General features: G+C 30.0%; 1 protein-coding gene across 1 annotated transcript in view; it reads left to right on the top strand.

Annotated features, from left to right (window-relative positions):
* Positions 1–18,641, top strand: part of LOC107454578 (zinc phosphodiesterase ELAC protein 2) — a 40,281-nt gene extending 21,640 nt beyond the window's left edge. The window contains exons 12-22 of the mRNA XM_087150059.1: positions 772–904; positions 1,857–1,948; positions 2,044–2,171; positions 5,926–6,019; positions 8,679–8,820; positions 9,381–9,529; positions 11,036–11,111; positions 11,223–11,343; positions 12,938–13,016; positions 14,675–14,816; positions 18,440–18,641. Of these exons, the coding sequence (XP_087006185.1) occupies positions 772–904; positions 1,857–1,948; positions 2,044–2,171; positions 5,926–6,019; positions 8,679–8,820; positions 9,381–9,529; positions 11,036–11,111; positions 11,223–11,343; positions 12,938–13,016; positions 14,675–14,816; positions 18,440–18,604 (1,321 nt within the window). The 3' untranslated portion in view covers positions 18,605–18,641. The remainder of the gene's footprint in view (positions 1–771; positions 905–1,856; positions 1,949–2,043; positions 2,172–5,925; positions 6,020–8,678; positions 8,821–9,380; positions 9,530–11,035; positions 11,112–11,222; positions 11,344–12,937; positions 13,017–14,674; positions 14,817–18,439) is intronic.
* The last annotated feature ends 3,136 nt before the right edge of the window (positions 18,642–21,777 follow it).

The following is a 21,777-nucleotide window of genomic DNA, read 5'->3' as shown; positions in this document are numbered from 1 at the left end:
GCCAATCGATCTATGTAGTTGCCAGAAAACTGGCCTTAAATCAGAAAAGTTCTGGGTTCGAATTCCAGGCAACGCATGCATGTTCTTTCATTCTCTGTACTATCTGTCCTTACTGTGGGAGCAACGTTTGCCCACATAATATGGTGCCCCTGAAAGAGTGGCCAACAAATCTGCCCTTCAGATACCTGTATTGACGAAATGTCATTCCCCAGGTGGGGATTCGAAAAAAAAAAGTTTTATTAATAAATGGCAATTAATTATTTCTGATGTGTAACGTAGCATGAATTATGCAGTTGTAAAGTTTGATTTTTCTTAAGTTTGTCTACCATATTAACATTTTGGATCACTAAATGTGTACCTAGCAAATGCATAATAGTCTTATTAGACCTTTAGATTTTCATTGCTTGTGTTAACCCTAGATATGAATAATGAATATTGTGGAATTAAGAGACTGAAAGTGTTTTATTGCCTGTATGGTACTTTCATTCAGATTATTAAAAAGGAAAGTCGATTAAAATTCTTTTGTAATGATGGAATATTATTAAATATGATATATTGTTGTTTAAATTCAGCCAACTGCTCTAACCATAATAACCTATAGTTATTTAAAGCTTATAAATGATTAATCTGTCTAAGTTTTAAATTAAGTAATTCATTTTTCTTTTTTATTCAGCCTCCTGTTTTCTAATAAAGGGTTACATGTATTACTACTCATGTATGTATTTCCTGTATTGACTGATGGAAGTAAATACTTATATCTTTATTTTGCAGTTTTCACCCAAAGACTCAGCATATCATTTTAAATGTTTCTTGCTCATCAGTGTCCAGCGAATCTGTGTATAAAATACAAAGCTTTCTGCATCATCTTCATTCTGATATTTTTAAACTTTTGCCTGATTTCAAGGTTTGTAGACAGCTTAATTATTGTTTTAAAATACTTAAATCAAAATTGTTTTTGGGTGTTATTTTAAAATTCATAACACATCGGTGCATAAAATAATTAAAAACAGAGTTGCAAAGAAGTCATTCTTTTCTGTAAAAATCAATGTATTCGTTTTTTTTCTTATCTTTTTATTTACTGTTAATATGGGTGCATTTAAATTCAATTTATTGATTATTATTCAGTAAAAAAAAAGTTAAAATTTGTTATGATATTATGAGACATCAGGTGTCTAATACTGCAATAAAGTGCGATGGAACAGCTAAAGTGACGAAAATAATTACAACCTATTTGCAAATTATATTATGAAATTATGATTTAAAAGGTATTTTCACGTCTTTAAGTCGCAGAAGTTTCAATTTAAGAAGTTAAACATGGTTTTTACAATTGTTATTAATTTAAATTTTTGTTTACATACATTAGGTACTTGTTTAGCAAACTTGTTTAGCTTCCTTACTGTTTAGTGTGCTAATTAGCTTTGACATAAAAAAATTATTCATTTGTTTTATCATTAATTTAATACCTTTCTTGTTTGTTTGCTGTTCTAATCGTTTGCTGTTTTATGAGGAAAAGCGAGAAGTTAAGAAAATCTGTAAAAAATTTTATTTCATATTGTTATTTTTATACTTTTTTTATTGTTATATTTCTATGTATTATTTTCAACTGTAAATTTATGTATTTTTATGTGCTGAGTTGCGAGTTTTATTAATCTATCACTAATGCTTGACAAAAATAAACGTTTTTTTATTGCCAATGTTCAGGTGAAATATTGCAAATTTAACAAATTCGATTGTAAACCAAACCCCTACTTTAGTTTACAAAAATTTTCCAAAAATTCGCGTCCTGTATTCAGAAATATAGGGTAATTGAATTCAATGTTGGATTGCTCTTAATTTCTTTATTCTTCCCTTCCTAGTCCAAGACTCAAGATTTCATTTCAACATCTTCTGTGATAAATGCACCTTCAATGCTACAACTAAATTACCGTCCGCAAAAGCAACTGAATTGGTATTGCCATACTAATATAATATTTTAGTATTTTTTTAGCTTTTATTAAAGAACTTAAAATAATAATGTTGTGTTTTTCTTCCTTCTTTCTACAGCAATAATGTTGTAAATTATGTCCCTGAAAAATATATAGAAGATACAAAACATTATCCGGGATTCAAAGAAGAGCTTCTGAAACTGAAAGCTGCTCAGAAATCTGATTTACAGTCTTCATGCAACAATGGTAATCTTTTTCTTTTTTTTATGAACTCGCATTTAAAATGAAACATCTTATTTTTGCTAACTTGCCAGGATACTTTGTTTTTAAATTGCATTGTCTATGTTTGTTTTGCTTAAAATTGTTTTATACCATTTGAAAAATTAATAAGTATTAAGACTTATTTATTTTACAAATGGTATAAATTTTTTTTTAAACTTAATTGTAACCAAATTTTAGATTTTAATAATTGTTTCTACATTGTGTCTAGAAAGATGTATTTCAGTTATTAAATTTTTATCCAGAAAATAGTTTTATCTGTAATTATACTGACTGCTTTATCATTTGGTCAATTCTAATTTTTAAAACAATTATGACATTTTTTATCTAGCAAACTTTTTAGTAATAGTACCAAATTTTATATTCATTAAGAATGAACTATATAATGACAATATGGTGTCTAGTAAAATCTGTTTCTTTTTTTCCAGTTATTAAATTTTCATCCAGAAAGTAGCTTTATCAGTAAATATACAGACTGCTTTATTGCTTGATCAGCTCTGATATTTCAGAAATTTGTAAAAAAATTTCATAAACCAACCTTTTTAGTAGTTAAACATGAGAATTGTAAACAAGTATGATGATTTAAAAAATAAAGAGTATACAGATTGATTTTGACATAATTTTGCTGTCATATGATCCCCTTTCTATTATACTGCTTGAGAATATAGAATAAAACTTTGTCTAAAGGTGGAAACACAAAGGAATAGTGTTAAAAAATAATTATTCAGTTCCTGAGGTTTGCTACAATAACAGAATTTTGCAATTTTCAAATGATGACACTTGCTTTTTTTGTCAAAATGTAAAAATTTCAAAATGTAGTTGAAAGGATGTTTTAAGCAATGAAAATAACAGTAATTGATGGAAGCAAAAAAAAGAGTGTTTTGTAAATTTAAATGAGTTGACAATTCAACGCTTCTGAATTTCAAAATGTAGTTGAAAGGATGTTTTAAGCAATGAAAATAACAGTAATTGATGGAAGCAAAAAAAAGAGTGTTTTGTAAATTTAAATGAGTTGACAATTCAACGCTTCTGAATGCAATTTAGAGGCAAAGGGCGAAAAGAAAAGAAAAACATAGAAGTTTTGAAAGCTATCAAAAATACCAACTAGTTTTCGCAATTTTTTTAAGGTAAAGACAAGCAAGTGAATAGGTTTGAACCTAAAGTAGGTGACTTATGCTTAATTTAATATTTTTGAGAGAAGGAAAAAATCAGTTGCAACATTTTTTTAATAAAGATAACTAATAATAACCATTTTCAATGTTATATATTATGGAAATAAATGATTAGATTATACTTATTCTAAAATTAATAAGAATTACAGTGGGTGATCGGTTAACGAACATAATCTGTTCCAAGACTATGTTCGCTATCCGAATTGTTCGTTAACCGATCATCGATTCACCATAGACTTCTATGTGAAATTGATTAATTCGTTCTAGAGACCCTAAAAATTAAATTTTAAAAAATGTATAATTTCTTAGTTAGTTTTTAAAAAAATAATACATGCACATAGTCTTGTATATTAATCAGTTCTTTTAATTTTTTGCTTATGGGGAGTTGAAGAACACGTCCCATGTCGATTGCTTTTCTCTCTTTTTCAGGATTTTCCAGAAGTAATTAATAGCAGTGTCGTTGTAAAGATCCCCAACCCTACTGCCATCAGCTTGATTTGGGTGCCATTCTGAGACCATTGCTCTGACACTTTTACAAAAGATCTTTAATGGCAGATGTCGGTATTGGTCCTCTTTCGTCTTCCTCTTGTTCGGAAGGAGACACATTTCGCTGTGTTTCTTGGTGTTCTTCATTCAAAATTTCTTGGAGTTTTTCTGTCGTCAGTTCATCATGTCCCATTATGAGATCTTCTATGTCATCCTCGTTCACCTCCAATTCCAGATCTCTAGCAGTTGTCAAAACTTCCTCCATAATTTCAGGGGTGTCTCCCTGATCACCTCCGTCTTCTAGAGCGAAGGATGGACACAGCTTCCGCCAAGCAGAAATCAACTGTTGTTGTGTGACTTCTGACCACGCCTTTTGAATGATACGAATAGCTTCAAAAATGTCATATTTTTCTTTCCAAAACTTTTTAGAGTTATTGTTGAGGAGAATTGGCTTGCTTCAAAACACCGACGAAACAGCGAGCGAGTGTACAATTTCTTGAAAACCGCTATAACCTCCTGATCCATCGGCTGAATCAGCGAAGTTATATTCGGAGGTAAAAACTGAACTGTCAGCCAGGAAAAGTCTGTCTACAAATTATCTTCAAGATCCTTTGGGTGTCCTGGTGCATTGTCCAATAGCAGCAGTGCTTTCAATGGCAAATCATTGGTATCAAGGTAGTCCTTGATGCTCGGGGCACAAAATTTAAATAGCCATTCTTTGAAAAGATACTGCGTGACCCATGCCCTCTGATTCGATCTCCTCATTATTGGCAGTTTGCTCTTAATTATGGAATTTTTTTTAATGCTCTGGGATTCTCAGAGTGGTAAACGAGAAGTGGTTTAAGCTTCATATTACCGATAGCGTTAGCTCCCAAAAGTAACGTCAATCGGTCTTTCATAGGTTTATGCCCAGGAACACTTTTCTCATCTTTCGTGATGTAGGTACGGTTCGGCATGCGCTTCCAAAACAAACAAGTTTCATCACAATTATATATTTGTTGTGGACGATACCCTTCTGTTTCAATGAATTCTTGAAATTTGAGACAGTGCTTCTCAGCTGCTTCTTTATCTGTACTTGCAGACTCACCATGCATTAATACATGTTTAATTCCAGACCTTCTTTTAAACTTTGTAAATCAGCCAGTGGTAGCCTTGAATTCTAACTCCTCGCATGACGAACCTGGAGTTTGTTCTTTCAATTTCTCAAAAATTTCTCTAGCCTTCTCTTGAATGATAAGCATACTAGTTACATCTCGTTTCATTTCCCGTTCATTTATCCAAACTAAAAGCAACCTCTCCATTTTATCATGGATGGCACTTCTTTGCTTCGCAAATGTGATTTTCGTTACTCCTTCAGCTGCTTGAGTCTTCTTGATGATATCTTTCTTAGCTAATATTGCGCATACTGTAGACCTGTTCAAGCTATACTGTCTCGCAACATCAGCCATTTTCTGTCCACTCTCAACTTTGGCTATCATTTCTCGCTTGGTGTTCATAGTGAGCACAGACCTTGATACTCCATGCTTTTTGGGACCCATAATATTGTCAGATTTTCAGTTTTTTTTTTAAAGGGGTTCAGAAAAGCACAAACGAAAATTTTTGAAATGAAAAAATTAAAAATTCGCTTAATTTATTCTCCATGTTAGCAAATCCTCTCGTCCATAACTTATCAGCTGTCAGAAAATATTGATATTCATATTGAAATTGAAGTATTCAAGTGTGTATTGATTTTAGTCATAATAATAATTATTGAATGACCTTTAAATTCATTGTTAATTCAAGTTTCATTTAGTGATCTTATTTTGTAGGCAAAGTGATAACAAATGTTTAATATTAATTTTTTTAAAGGCTGAGATGTGTTCGTTAGATTTCATTTTGTTCATTATTCGAATATGTGTTCGCTGTCCGAACATATTCTTGAAAGTGTTCGTTATCCGAACACAAAAATCTTTCGTGAAAGTGTTCGTTAACAGATTTGTTTGTTAACCGATCTGTTCGTTAACCGATCACCCACTGTATCTTAGACATACTTTTCTTACTGTTAAGTACTTTTTAAATTTTAGGTACTCAGTCTTATCCTAAAGTATTGTTCCTTGGAACTTGCTCTGCAACATCTACTGCTTACAGAAATGTTTCAGCTATTCTTTTAAATGTGAAGTAAGTGTAATTAATTAATGTAAATAAAGTATTTTTAAATGAAATTAGTGGAGAAGAAGCTTGTTTTGATTTGCCCTATCCCGAAAGAACTTTGCCAATTTTTCAAAATAGGATTTTTGGTGCCCTGATAAGTCCCTAAACCAAACAGTAGTTAAAGGAGATCGTTGTAAAATATTTAACCCTACTACTTTTCAAAATACTCATTGTTTAGAAAATAATTTCATTTATTTAATTTTTATTTTTACTTCCATTGCGTAGAGAATTTTTTTTTAAACTTTTGATTATTTAACTTTCATTTTGAAGTTCTTAAAAGTCTCATTGTTTGAAAGAAAAGTATTTCGATTGTTTAACTCATAGATTACTTAAATCTTATCACCCTGTATTTCGGTGTTTTTAGAAACCTCATGGTTTAGAAAAGCACTTTAATTCTTCTTATTGTAATTTGAATTTTTAAAAGCCTCATTTTAAGGAAAAGTATTTTTGCTTAAATTTTTTATTATCAAGCCTGCATTTTAATATTTTTAAAAGCCTCATTGTTTAACAAAACTATTTTGATTGTTAAATTCTCAAGTTATTACAATTGTATGTTGATGTTTTTAAAAGCCTTGTTCAGTAAAGTATTTTAAATACTTTACTTGTATTTAAATTGGTTTAAATACCTCATTATTTTGAAAAGTATTACACATCGGTAATTAAACTTGTATTTTGATGTTTTTAAAATCTCATTGTTTAAAAAAAATTGGATTACTCCACTTGTGTATTTTAAAATCCTTATTGTTTAGGACAAATATTTTGATTATTTAACTCATTGGTTCCTAAACTTATATTTTAATGTTTTTAAAAGTCCTATTGTTTAAAAAAGTACTTTGTCGATTTTTTTATTATAATTGAACTTACATATTGATGTTTTTTGAAACCTCAATACTTAGAAAAGTATTTCATTCAATTTAATTTGGCCAAGCATCAAACTCACAACGCTTGCAAGGATAAAAAGCAATGTTTTACATTGTATAATCTCATAGAATGATGTGAAAAAATCAACGAATTTCTAAAATTTTATTGATATTTGTTTCATTTCATTATAATGTTAACTTAGCACAAGAGCTAGACTGATGGTCTACTGGTAACAATTTAGAATTAAAATTTAGTGATGATCCAAAACAAAACTGTCACGAGTATGCTCTATCAAAACTGCAATAATTTAGCTTGCAGAAGAAACTGGTGGTTGTAATCATTCAAACTCCGCAGCACACTTCCTAACTGCCCAAACGATTTGATACTTAACTAAAAATTTAAAGAATTTCATTAATGACTATTTGCAAATTTTGCTCTTCACATATATTGTCCACATATAGCACTATAGGAAAAATAAACTGAAATATTGTACTAATATAATCATTAATACATATTTTATAATCTATTACATTGAGTGGCGATGGCTCAGGGGATAGAGCGTTCGCCTTCCAATGAGGTGAACCGGGTTCGAATCCCACCAATGGCTGGTCAAAACAAATCCACTACAATCTATCGAGTTTTTGACTCTCGATTTATAGCAAACCGAAGGGGTGAGCCTGTATGGCTCAGGGGATAGAGCGTTCGCCTTCCAATGAGACCAACCCAGGGTTCCCACGAGTCAGGGAGAACAGGGAAAACCTGGAATTGTCAGGGAATTTTATTTCAACTCTAAAAATCAGGGAATAGTCAGGGAAATTTGCAATTTTCTTACAAAAACCTGGAAAATTCCTTCATTATTCCTGGAAAGAAACCATTCTAAAAATTTTCTATAACAATACTCAGTTATTGAGATTCGAGTTAAATAATTCTAACATCTATTACAATTATTTATTGTAAAAATTTTACATTTTAGACGTACTGAATTGCTTCCTTCCTCATATAATGATATATATTTTACACAAAAAATCTAAAACTTGGCATAACAAATAAAAAAAATCCAAATTTTTCTAGTGATAAATTTCGTAGTATAGATAAAATATGGTATGGATTTTGATTGAAATTTACCTGGAAAAGTCAGGGAATTTTTTTATCTGAAATTGAGTGGGAACCCTGCCAACCTGGTTCGAATCCCAGTCGATACGAATTCCACATCCGGCTTGCACCAGCCACAGTGCTGACGTGAAATATCCTCAGTGGTAGACGGATAACGGGTTAGAGTCCCTTTGCCGTCAGGCTAACCTTGGGAGGTTCCCATGGTCTTCCTCTCCATGTAACACAAATGTGGATTAGTTCCATCAAAAAGTCCTCCACGGAGGCATAATTTCTCCCAATACTTGATCCGGGATTTCCCTTGTCTTCTGGATTGGGTTCAAAATTACAAAGCTACGGAGTTGAACATTAGTAGTCGTAAACCCAAAAATTTGGTCCGCTGTTCAACGACGGTTATAAAATAAAAAAAATCTATTACACTAATTTTTGAAATTTATTGTTTTTTATCTTTTTTTCGATCAAATATGTTTTTAAAACATAACAGATACGAATAACTGAAATTTATTTATCCATTATTACTTTCATTTTTGTTATTTTTCTATATAGCTACTTGTTTCACTCAGATTGAGTTTTTTTACTACTTTTTAAAATATTTGTTTTATTTTTCTAACTTTGGCTCATTCGTTTTTTAATTATTCCGTTTTTCTACTTTCAGTTCTAATAAAAATATCTTGTTAGACTGTGGTGAAGGCACTTTCATGCAATTTGTACGCTATTTTGGAAAAGAGAATGTAGATATGGAACTACGAAAAATCTCTTGCATTTTTATCAGTCATCTGCATACAGATCATTACATGGTAAAATTAATATTTCTTTCATTTACATTGCATTGTTTCCTAAAAAAAGAATCACCTTATATAATTTTTCATTTAATTATAGGCTTTTTTTTATATCAAGTTGAATTCCTATTATTAAGTGGGGGATGAAATGTTCGTTGACTATTGCAGTCAACTAATTAAATTATTAGATCAGATGATGAAGCATAGCTTTTTTTGTAAGGTTTGAAATTATTTTAAAATTGTTTGTTCTTTTGAACTATTCAATGTAATAATTTCCATAATATATTTTAATGTATAAAAATGTTAACTCTTGTTAACTTAAAAAAATTTTAATATTATAATCCAAAATTTCACATGAATCAGTTGAAAAGTTCAAAAGAAACTCCAATAAAAAAGGGATATTTCATCTAAAGTGCTATGCTTTTTTTTTTAAATTGTTATTTCTTGGGAATTCAACTAGTTCATTTAGAATTTTAATTTTTTAAATTAGGTCTGCACATGATGTTACAAATTTAGTTCTGTATGTTTTTTTTTTAAAAAAAAACATTTGATTTTTAAGAAAATATTATTTATTATAGGGCTTATTTCTTTTATTGAAAGAAAGAATGGAAGCATTTAGAAGATCTGGTTGCATTTATCAACCTCTTGCTTTGATTTTACCTAAAGAAATTTATTATATTTTTAAACGATTTTGTGAATTATATGATCCTATATTTAAGAAAGTGAGGTAAGAAAAATTTTATAATTTTGTTTGTTCTTTATAGTCTCTTAACTTTTATTATTAGTCTTAAATAATTATCAAAATCTGGAGTTTTATTATTCCAGTTATTCATAATTTATTCCACTTTAGACTTATTTGTAAAGAAACAATTTACAGTCATTGAAGCAAACTAACAAATAATAAGGTTCAATACATCAAAATTTTCTGCAACTATCGTGAAATGCACTGCAATATTATTTCAGTTTAATCATATTATCATAGAAGGAAACACATTTTGTTGAACAACGAAGTTTCAAAATAATATACTAATTATGTTTCATTATTTTATGTTGCGATAGACACTATAATAGGGGGTTATCATATTCCACTGGTGAACAAAATTAAGACAACATCAGAATTGGACACAGCTTCAATGGGCTCATGTTCTCTGCACCGATAAGTCCAGATTCAGTCTATAACCTGATTCTGGACAGTTATTGCTATGGAGGGAACCTGGAACCTGATACCATCCCAGCAACATTATCGAAAGGGACCATTATGCTGGTGGAGGACTCATGGTTTGGGCAGGGATCATGCAAGATACCCGCACACCGCTCCATGTGTTTGGCAATGGTTCCGTGAATGCCCAGAGGTACAGGCAGGAGGTCGTAGAGCCCTATGTGCGTCTTTTCAGGGGCGCTGTTGGCCCTGAGTTTATTTTTATGGACAACAATGCCCGACCACATAGGACTCTCATGGTTGATGAGTATCTGGAAAGCGAGAATATTCAATGAATGGATTGGCCAGCCAAATCCCCTGACCTGAATCCTATTGAACATGCTTGAGATGCTCTTGGGAGAGCTATTGCGATGCGCCAACCTCCCCCCAGAACCATTCTGGAGTTAAAAGTTGCTCTGGTGGAAGAATGGGAGGGTCTTCCACAAGTCCTCCTTAACTCCCTTATTAACAGCATGCATAATCGTTGTGCATGCTGTCTGTCTGTCAGGGGTAACCATACACCATACTAGAGGCGACACACACTGTACAAGCCTCACTTTTATTGTCATCTTTTATCCTTAAATTCAGACTACATTGGATTTATTGGCAATGGGTCTTGCCAGTGAATGGCACTTTCATTTTTGTTTTGCGAACTTTATTATTATGGAATTAACTATATCCATACCAAATTTCATTTATTTATATTCAGTATTTTTTTAGATATTTGGGAAAATGTCTTCCATCTCTTAATTTTGTCCACCAGTGTATGACTTCCTACTATAGCACCCATGATGAGTAGCTACTAGTCTATGATAAGTTGCAAATAGTTTAAAAATAATTGTAAGACTTGCAATAACATAAATCATTGTGAGAAACAAGTACTGAATATCCAACGCAGGAAAGGGTAATACTTTATGTTATGTTAAAGCTCAAAATGTAAAGCACAAATGTCAATTTGTGTATTTTCATTTATGCTTTATTGACGTTGTTTTTTGCTTTATATAATGAATAGCTATTTAATTATGTTATTTTCAGAGTGTTTTTCTGTAGTCTTTTGACGGATGAGAAGAAAAAGCCAAATAAACTGCAATATTTTTTAGGAGATGTAGAGGTATGTGTATCATATATTTTTCCATGATTCACTCTCATTTTTATATTTATGAAAAGTAATTGTCTTTACTAGTTTCAAAATGCATCTAATGAATTTTATTTTTATATTAAGATTGAGACTGTTCCAGTTAGACATTGTAAAGATGCTTATGGGATTGTTTTAAAAAAAGAAATGGACTGGAAAATCGTTTACTCCGGTGACACTGCACCTTGTCAGAAATTAATTGATGCTGGTAATACAATCATTTTTATGTTGCTCAAGTTTGAATATTGAATGAATTAGAACCAAACTGAAAGCTAATTTTTTCTTTGTTTTAAAATTTCATTTTACCCTCCAAGCATTAGTTGTAGCTTACTTTGCTCTTACAGGGATATGTTTTGCACAGAAAATAGTTTTTAAACATTCTTTACAAAAATACATTGAATTATTTCATTTTGATTTTGCATAGCTTTTTTGTTACAATTTTTTGATAGGGAGATAGAGTGAGAGGAGCTGTATAGTGTTTTATTCATATTTTTTTTTCAGTGTCACAATGTAAATATTAATCCCTACATTTTGCAAGTTGTATAGTAAAAAATATTTTTTCAGAATGTTGATTTATTCATTTGTCACTTTAAGAAAAAAAATGCGAAATATGTTTATTTTTTCTATCTCTGGAGTGTCTTAGCCAAAAAATATACGAGACTAGCATATAAAAAGAATATAGAGGTAAATGGGGTAGTAGGGTGAGACCAGGTACCTCGATTGTGTGGAAATTAGTTCTGTTTTCTAGCGAATAAACTCTGAATTACACTTAACTAGTCAAGAAGGGCTTACCATATTGGCATATCATTTTTGATTGATTCACGGCATCTGTGTAGATATATTTGTTTTACTATGTCAAGTCTCTAATGTTTTTTCGTTTTTAAACTAGCCTTATTTATATAATGTTGCCTGGAGGCAGCTAATTAAGAAAGCCTTGGCCTGCACTAGGCTGTAGTGCTGACGAAGAAGAAGAAGTATTTTGAAACACATATTTTACTTTTTGTGGCTGCTGTGAAAATGTTAATTATCCATTATTTTATACATATGGCAAGCAATTAAAGTTACTTTTGATATGCAAACTGTAATTTAACGCCTTAAAATTGTACACTGTCATGTGATCTCATTTCAAATTTTCATAGTGCTAATACAGTAAAATAAATTTTAATTACGTAAAATTGCACTTTAAACATAGATAGTTTTTGCTTTTTCTGTTAACTTGATGATTTAAAAAAGATGCAATTATCATGTAATATGCTTAAAAATTATCTAAGTATTTATCTAACGAGTTGATTTTAAAATGAATAAAACTAAAAAAGTAGACATTTGTGTTAAAAAAGTTTGCATTTTTTTGGATGAAAAGTAAAGCACGAACTTTTTTTCCCTTCATTTATTTATTTTTGTCTGGGCTTTTTGATCAGAAAAGAAAAATAAACACTTAACTTAGTTCCATGAATTATTAATTTTTTTTTTCTGTTCCATGAATTATTTTTTTATTTTATACAATACATATATTTTTTGAACATGTTATGATATAACTAATTTAAATACAACTAAATTATTGAAATATATCTTAAAACTCTATGTAGTTATAGGTATTTTTAACACATAAAAATGCAACGTTGTTACATTCATTTATATAGAATTCTTATGAGTTTTCATAAATTTTCCTATTTGAAATTTTATTTAAGGTGCTAGATTATGTAATCATATTATCTAAGCTTATCTAACACTTATGTTTACAAATATAAATCACGTATTTTTTCTTTTAAAAAATTATTTTAATATTTGCAATTTTCTTTTAGGTGAAAACTGTACTTTACTTATACATGAAGCATCTATTGAAGACGATTGCATGAATGAAGCTTTGGCTCGGAAACATAGGTAAGTTAGTAATTAATTTTGAATGATTTATTTGTAAAGAAAGACAATGCGTTCTAATATAGTTTGTTAAATTTCTTAATCTGTATTATAAATGTGCAGTGGACAAAATTCATTTTGGATAACTTTTTATGAAATGATCCAAGTTTAAGGCACTTAATTTAAAATGTAATGCGTTAAGAAACACATTTTAAATTTGCTGACTACAATTTTGAATAACAAAAATTATAGAAATATTTGAGATTTTTTTATTTATATTACACAGGTAAATATTCTGTAAAATTTTATTTAATTGGGATGATTGTTATTAAACTAAATTATATTTTATTTATTTTTATTCATTTATTTATTTTTTTTACTTCTGGTTCCCCTTTTTTTGTGGGTCATTTTTTGTTTTTTCAACATTATGGACCCCCTATTAAGCCTATATTATACAGTTAAATATTCTGTAAAATTTTATTTAATTGGGACGATTGTTATTAAACTAAATTATATTTTATTTATTTTTTATTTTTTTTGCATCTTCTGGTTCCCTTTTTTTTGTGGGTCAAGAATCCAAATCTGAGAAGTGAAAATTAATGTTTCTATAGAGATTGAATTCTTATGCCTGATTACCTAAACTTTTTAAATGACTGAACTAATTAGGTAATAAATCTATTTTTGGTGAGCCCCAAAATCATAAAAATTACCATTTAGTATGTGGAAATCTGATCATTAATTCCAAATTCATTCTGAATGAAGCAATTTTTTTTTTTTTTTTTAATATAGTTTATTATAAAGTGGAATAGGAAGTGAATTAAGAACGTAGTGGACATAGAACAACAGAATAGAAGCCTGTAAAAAAATATTTTTTTTTTTTGTGAATTTTGCAGCGATTATGATAAACTTAATACATTTTTTTAACTTATTGTATGTGCGTATTTTAATCTTCATTTTATCATGTTACAAACACAAAAGTTTAAAAAATAGCGATTATATTATTCTATATAATATAATTCTATAGCGATTATATAATTCTATATAAGTTTATAACTTATTTTTTAAATTATCCATAACCAGCTGTACTCATAGGTTGGGGAAAAAATCATTTAAGTTTGATTTCGTTTTGATTTTTTTTAAACTACGTGAATTAAGTTTTTAGCGCAGTTGGGATTTTTGTGAGCAAATTTTTTTTCTCCATAAAATTGTGGTGTTTTGAAAAGAAAAAAAAAGTTTGCATGAAATAAGTCACATTTACCTGAATTACTCAAAATCAGCCAAACCAATTAAAAACATTTCTCCTTGCAACAAAATATATTATTGTGAATGTTGCATCAAAATGTGAACTAAATCGGTTGAAAAGTGTACTAGTTAGAGATTCAACAAAGAAAAACATAATTAAAATAAATTATTTCAATAAAATAATTAAAATGATAGTATTTTGCTAAAATGTTTTGTTAGGAGTGAGAAAATCCATTAATCAAGTGAGCTCACAAGTTCACTTGTTTATACATGTCACAGCGCATCCTGCATCATATACCATGTTTGATGCTGTAGCTTATTTTCTCCATTTTTTGAAAATTTTACTGTGTTGTTTTCCCTTAAAGTGTAAAGTTCATTTCTGAAAACTTCTTTCTTAGCTAATTAAATTATTAGTTGACTTTAAAAAATATTTATTTTAGTACACCATCACAAGTTATTGATATCGCAGAAAAGATGAATGCTCAACATACCATACTGACGCATTTCAGCAAGCGTTACTTGGCTACTCCGATTTTTGACAACACCAGTAAAAATGTGGGCTGTGCTTTTGATTTCATGAAAGTAAGTAACCTATAGTTATCAAACCCATTCAAATCTCTTTATTTTGTAGCAAAATCATATGATGGCCTTATATGAATAGTGATGCAAATAAACTTTTTTAAAAAATCTAGTTTCAGTTTAGTGTTCATTCAAGTTTTTCCTATCTTAATTCTGCTGCCATATTATGTATTCGTCAAATAAATTATATATATAGTTAACAATGTGAGACCTGGTGAGTGTGCGACTGAGTTTCATGCTCCCATGCCACAGGCTTGGAGCCCTATCTTTGGATTGGGCAAGATTGACATAGCCTTACGTCATTTTAGTGAGTTGATAAAATGGGAACCAAACATGCTTAAGAATTAAACTCTGGAAATACTGCCTTCAGCTTGAAGTGATTTATTTAGTTGACTATGTCAACCTTCACCTATCAAAAGGTCCCTTGAGATAGAATCAAGTTAACATGTTTTATATACTAGTGAATTGGTATTTAATATTTATAGTGGTAGTTACGCCACATTACTCCCCTTCCAGAATTTTATCTGTGGTAAAATTCGATGAGCGAATCCCACTAGTTGATTTATGCTGTTTATATATTTATATAAGTTTTGCTCATTATATTTTTACTTCATAGCATTTCGCTCATTATTTTTTTCCTTCATTTTTTTTTCTTCTTGTTTTTATAGCATTTCACTAATTTTCTTTTTTCCTTCATTTTTTGTTTATTGACCGGGTGACTTTATTTACTTCACTAGATTTTTTTTCTTCGAGCAATTAATATTAAGCAAATCAACTGTTTAATGTGGACCATCCATCATGTTAGCGATTTAATATCACCTATGGAGGTCACCATTGAAGGGATTTATTTAATTGAGTATGTCAACCTTCAACTATCAAAAGGTATCTCAAGATATAATCAAGTTAACATGTCTTATATACTAGTGATTTGGCATTTAATATTTATAGTGGTAGTTACGCCACAAGCTGACCACCCAACTGGAACATCTGCTCCTGCACATCAGAGCCCAATGTTAAGAAAACCGGAATAGGGGCAGTAGGCCTGGCTCTTCCTTAGTCTGTTTTGCCACTGAATTTACTATACAGTGTATTTTATCAGACAAATACACTGAATAGATTTTAAAGCTCTGTATCATAAAACAAACAAAATCGTAGTTGTTCTACTACTGAAATGAGGCCTTCATACCTGGTTATTTTGTTTCATTTCTATCATATTCTTCAGAATTTTTGCAAATATAAAGCACCATAAAAAAAATCGGGTGTATCTATATTGCAGCTTTATAAATTTAACTTTTTGCCCAGGTTCATATGCATCAAGGAAAACCGAAAAAGTTTAGGGAGTTTGAAAGTAGCTAAAAAAATCAGGAATTAAATTTTTCAAGCTTTTCTTTCTTTCTTATGAAAAATTCAATAAAAAAATCACTAGCGTTTTAAAAACAACCAAATACTATGTGAGTTTAAATGCTTGTGGTAGTAAATGCTTCAAGGAGTGATAGTAATTTTGTATTGATGTATATTAACTTTCATTTATTTTTTTCTTGCTCTTAAGGTTTTATTAATGATTTTTGTGTTGTTTCACACATTAATTAATATGCCGCACATACTATGGAATTGCCACTTTGCAGAGTCAAGAAATTTTTTCCAAGAATTAAATACAAACACAGCATGGGAAACCAAGGTATATATATAAGCTTTAATAAGCAAGCTAATAATTTCTTTTTACACATCTAATGACTTTATAATGCTTGGTGTTCATAATCACCATCATTAATATACATATTGAGAATCCTTGTCAAAATCAAAGCAATGTACAGCATTAGGGATCACATATTAAAATGAAGAAAAAAATAGAGATGGTCAGGTGAAACATGTGATTGTCAAATGGAACTGGAAAAAATCTTAAGACATTTGGACTCGGATGGGATACGGGTGTTTCTTTTATGTATTTTTTTCAGTTGCACTAATTAAGAGAAAAAATATATTTTGGTAAATTTTTTCAATATCATCAATTCAATTCATCAGTCTAAAGTTAAAAAAAAAATTTGTTAGATTATTAAAAATATATTTCTACTGAAATATGAAATCCAAAAAAAGTAGTTTGAAATTTTTTTTTTCATTTAAATGCAAAAATGTATCAGTAATTGATTTTGTAAATTAAAGAAATTTCAATGATGAGTTACTGTTTTTCTAAAATCTAAATAAGTGCAACTTTGAAAACTTGTATTTCAGAAGTGAGCAATGTTTAAAATATTTTACCTTTAACACAGAAAAATATATTGGTTTCCCATGCTGTATTTCATTACCATGCACAATTAAAATGCCGAATATAATATTTTCCACTTATTTTGACCTAAATTGATACAAAATAATGAAAGAAATTTGAAAAATATGTTTAATAAAAATTCTGATTCAAAGGATTTGATTGATAATGGTTCTAAGATTTTTGTAATGTTTATCTCACTTAAATATTACACTGGTGTGCAAAACTTAAGCAACAAGTGGTTTTTCGGCCACAGCTTCCCAACAAAGTGTAAGATAGTGGTAAGAAGTGTAAGATAAGTGGGTCGGCGCACGCAGGTCAAAGCTGTGATAAAAGGATGAAGAGCACCGCAGTTAAAGATATTCTCTGCAAGTGATTTGTTTTGTGAAACATGTCTTCAAGAAATCATTTAGACGACTTTACTCGAGGAAGAATGATTGGGAAGCTTGAGGAGGGGCGTAGTGTGACCAGTGTCGCCGAAGAGTTCGGGATCAAGAAAAGTGCTGTTTCTCGTGCTTGGAATGCCTTTAAAACTACTGGTACAGCTGTTCGGAAGGTTGGTGGTGGCCGTCGGGCGGACTGAGCTTCAGATCTTCGACCGAGGTTCTGTAACTGGAGACCGCTACTGCAATGAGGTAATCCTACCCCATGTGCGTCTGTTCCGAGGGGCCATTGGACCAGACTTCATTTTTATGGATGACAATGCCCGGCCACACCGTTCTGCTAATGTTCAAGAGCTACTGGAAAGTGAAGATATCACACGAATGGATTGGCCAGCTTACTCTCCAGATCTAAATCCCATAGAGCATGTGTGGGATGCATTAGGGAGACGTCTTGCGACACGACAGTATCCTCCTGGTAACACCCATCAGCTGAAAGATGCGTTAAAGGAGGAATGGAGACGTTTACCCCAAGAACTCCTAGATAATCTGGTGCTTAACATGGAGAGACGATGCCAAGCAACAATTACAGTAAGGGGAGGGCATATCCCATACTAGGGAACATCTGCCAGTTATACTTACGCTTCTTCAGGCAATCATGTGTAACGCCACTATATGTCAAGTAAAGCCTTTTTTTGTTCCATACCCTACTTTAAGCTTTATATTCATTTCTGCGCCATTATTCTTTTACCATCGTTTAAGTACAAAATAATGTACATCATATTCAAATTTCATGTCAATCGGATGATTTCTTGTAGAGTTATGACAAAAAACGTACTTGTTGCTTAAGTTTTGCCCACCAGTGTAGTTTTTGGGATACGTAAAGTATTTAATTCAATGATATTTATATTTCATTTTTTACTTTGTTAATATTTCATAACCCTGCATGATCTATTTCATTGAAATAATGAAAAGTATTTTATTAGGTTGAGATGCATCAAGTACCACTAGTTCATCTTTTTCTGCCAGCTATAAAGTGTCTTTTTCCAGAACAAATAGAGAAACATTCTGAACGTACAGCTAATACTGTCAATTTTGAAAACAGCTTTTTAAGGAAAAGCCAGAATATGAAAATATCAAGTGTCAAGTAATTGTAAAAAGTCTGTAATAAAAATATTTTGTAATTTACCTGTTTATATGTATTCAAAATAAATTCAATTCAATGCTTAAAAGTTAACGTAATAGCACTAAAAACGTAAAAGTTCACGATTGATTTTCTTATTTGAACAGGTATCTTAAAGAGTTTTATACAAATTTTGTGCTATGATCTTTTTTGGTAAAGCAACTTTTAAAATTGTACATTACAATATTTCTATAACTTATATTAAATAAAAAAAAGTTTAAACGTTACTTTGAGAAACTTATTATTTTCCAAAAGAATTTACATTAGCAATAACAAAAATATACTTGCATTATTTTTTTTAATCTTCTGCTAATTTTACGAATTTTTAAAATAAATTTTTTGGTATAAATTTTGATGGAAAGTTATTTCATTTTCGGCAGTATTTAACTAAGCAATATTTCGGGGCTCATAAGGTTTTCATGAAGTTTTTGTTAATTTGTTTTTTGGTTATCCCATATAAAAAATACATTAATGATTCAAAAGCATTTATAATTAGGTATCGTAATTTTTATGTGGTAGTCATTTGGTTAATTGTTGTTGAAAATTCAATATTACGTTTATAGGATAGTGATAGAAAAATTATTTCTTTGATTAAAATTTATTCTAATTTTCTTGGGTGAAATTTTACAGTCTTGGTCTTAATACTACATATACGTTTGGTTAAAAAAAATCCTGTTTATCTCTCCTAGACTCTGGCCTTCAATATTAGGTCTGAATTCAGCTTTAAAAGGTAGTAACAAAATGAGCTATTTCAACTTCAAGTCTGTTTTATTGAAAGCATTTAAAAAAAATTTTAATTCTGGACACAGTATGGAGGTATAGTCTCAGAATTTCTTCCTGTCCAACAGAGGGTGCTATAATAATTCTGATTATGCATCACTTGCGTGGCAGGTAACGGATTAGAAGGCTTATTGGGTAGCTGAACAAATACCATACATAATTATTATATACCAGACATAAATTATTATGTCTTTTTGTTCACATTTATTATATTTGATTGTTATTAAATGTGGCCTGTTTATTCATTGGACTATTCTGCACTGAGCCATTTTGCAATAGCATGCTATCCTGCCTTGTATTACATTCCTGTTACACTATGAAAAAGGCACACAGAAATAACTGTTTGTTTTAAAGATGGTAGAAGGTTAAACTAAGTTTTTATACAGCTCAAAAAATCCAAATTTAAAAGATCTTCCTAATTTGTAAAACTTTGCCAACTTTGACTGTTATGATTTTTTTTATATTTGATGACTATTCAACTCTTAGGTCATTACCTCTAACAGTAGCATACTGCCAGTGTTTAATGTTCAATTCTATTGAATGTGTAACATAATTATTTTTTTATAGCATTTGTAAAGAATTAAAATGTTAATTCCTTTAAACAATTAAACTGAAGTAGGAAAATACCTCTTTTATCATCATCTGAAAACAATGATGGGCGACACATGATGGTTTTCTATCTAAATATTTGTCTTAACGTTTGTTGATATTGAAAGCCAGTAAAAGTAATCAACCAATTCTGTTATGAAACGAGCTTTGATTTTTTTCATTGTGTAAGAGATAAAAAGGAGAAAAACTGGCGAACTCTAAAGGAGAAAAACTGGCGAACAAGTGTCAAAAGTAGAGAGAAGTGGATTCGAATTCAAAGGAAGGCACTGGCCCACCCTGGGCTGTCTAGCCAAATATGATGATGATGATGAAGAGATAACGCACTTCAAAACTAGTATTTGTTAAGATTTAGAACTAAGTTGTAGAAAATATTTAAATTTTGGCTATAAACCTAGTAACTAAGAGATGACTAATAAAAATTATGAAATATTCACCAAAAGTAATTTTTTGCATAGAATTATCTTTAGGTAAACGAATTTTATAATTGTGTGAGAAAAAAAATTCAATTTGTTTAAAAATTTCTGGAGATATGGTAAAATATGCAAAAAGTAAAAGTAGCATTAAGGGGTCCAAACTTATGATCACTTTTCTGATTAAACTGTGGCTACCTTTTTTGTTTGGAGGTAAGAAATACGAATCCGTCCAAAAAAACGGTATGTTAATTCGGAGAAAGTACATTTTAAGGGAGTGATTTCGTAACTTAAAATATCACCAGCCTTAATTAGCATACTTGAAGTCCCCCTCAAACTATTAAAATTTAATAATAGAATGTGAAGATCCAATCATTAGATCAAAAGTTATTCAGTATGGTCCATTTATTATGATTTTTTTTGTTGCACTTTACTTAAGCTGCAGATATTGATATAATGTGGGAGTTTAAACCTAATAATACTGAAATATGACCTAATAAAAATTTCACATGGGGGAGGGGAGGATCATTGAATTTGCTAATCAGACTTTGAAGTTGGCAAAAATATGCAACCAAAAATGCTCACAATAAAAGGTAATTTATAATATTCAACAATGTAATACTATTTTTCTATTCTATATCTAAAGAAACAAAATTGAGAACAGCTTAAAAAGTGATTTAATTTTTTGAATCTCACTACTATACCATACACTAATAGTTTCTATACAATACTATGAGAATTATTTTATTATTGACCAATAAAATCAAACTAAACATATTAGTGCACATTATACACATAAATACAATAGTCACTCATAATATTGCACTGTCAGATATATAGCTGTGTCCCAAAATATTCCCCCACTATTTCAAAGAATCACAGAAAAAAAACATTTTGTTTTCCTAATGAAAACAAAAATTATTAATCTGTACACATTAACTATGATTTATTGTTTCTTAAGAGTAGTACTAGACTATGGATTCATTTTTTTAAAATTGTGTGAAAAAAAATCATTAATATAAGTAATTTTTAATTTTAAACTATTTATGAAAAAATGTATTATTATCATGTATTTTTTTAACAATAAACATGTATCATACATACAGATAAATTGAACTTTTTTTGTCTTCTGACAAGCGCAATTATAATGAGAGACTACGTTAATACAAAATAAATATAAATAATAAGAGATAAAATAAATATATAATAAGAGATCAAAATATTATCTAGAGGATCGTGTAATTGATTTGTATAAATCATAAATATTTGTAACAGCAATAAATAATATTTATGCATATTAACACAACAACATACTAAGATTTGTGCCAGTGCTCTATCTGTT

This window comes from Parasteatoda tepidariorum, chromosome 8 (assembly GCF_982258835.1).
Source record: "Parasteatoda tepidariorum strain Cologne lab strain chromosome 8, Ptep-v5.0, whole genome shotgun sequence".
Taxonomy (NCBI): Eukaryota; Metazoa; Arthropoda; class Arachnida; order Araneae; family Theridiidae; genus Parasteatoda; species Parasteatoda tepidariorum.
This window is presented reverse-complemented; position numbering and strand designations above follow the sequence as displayed.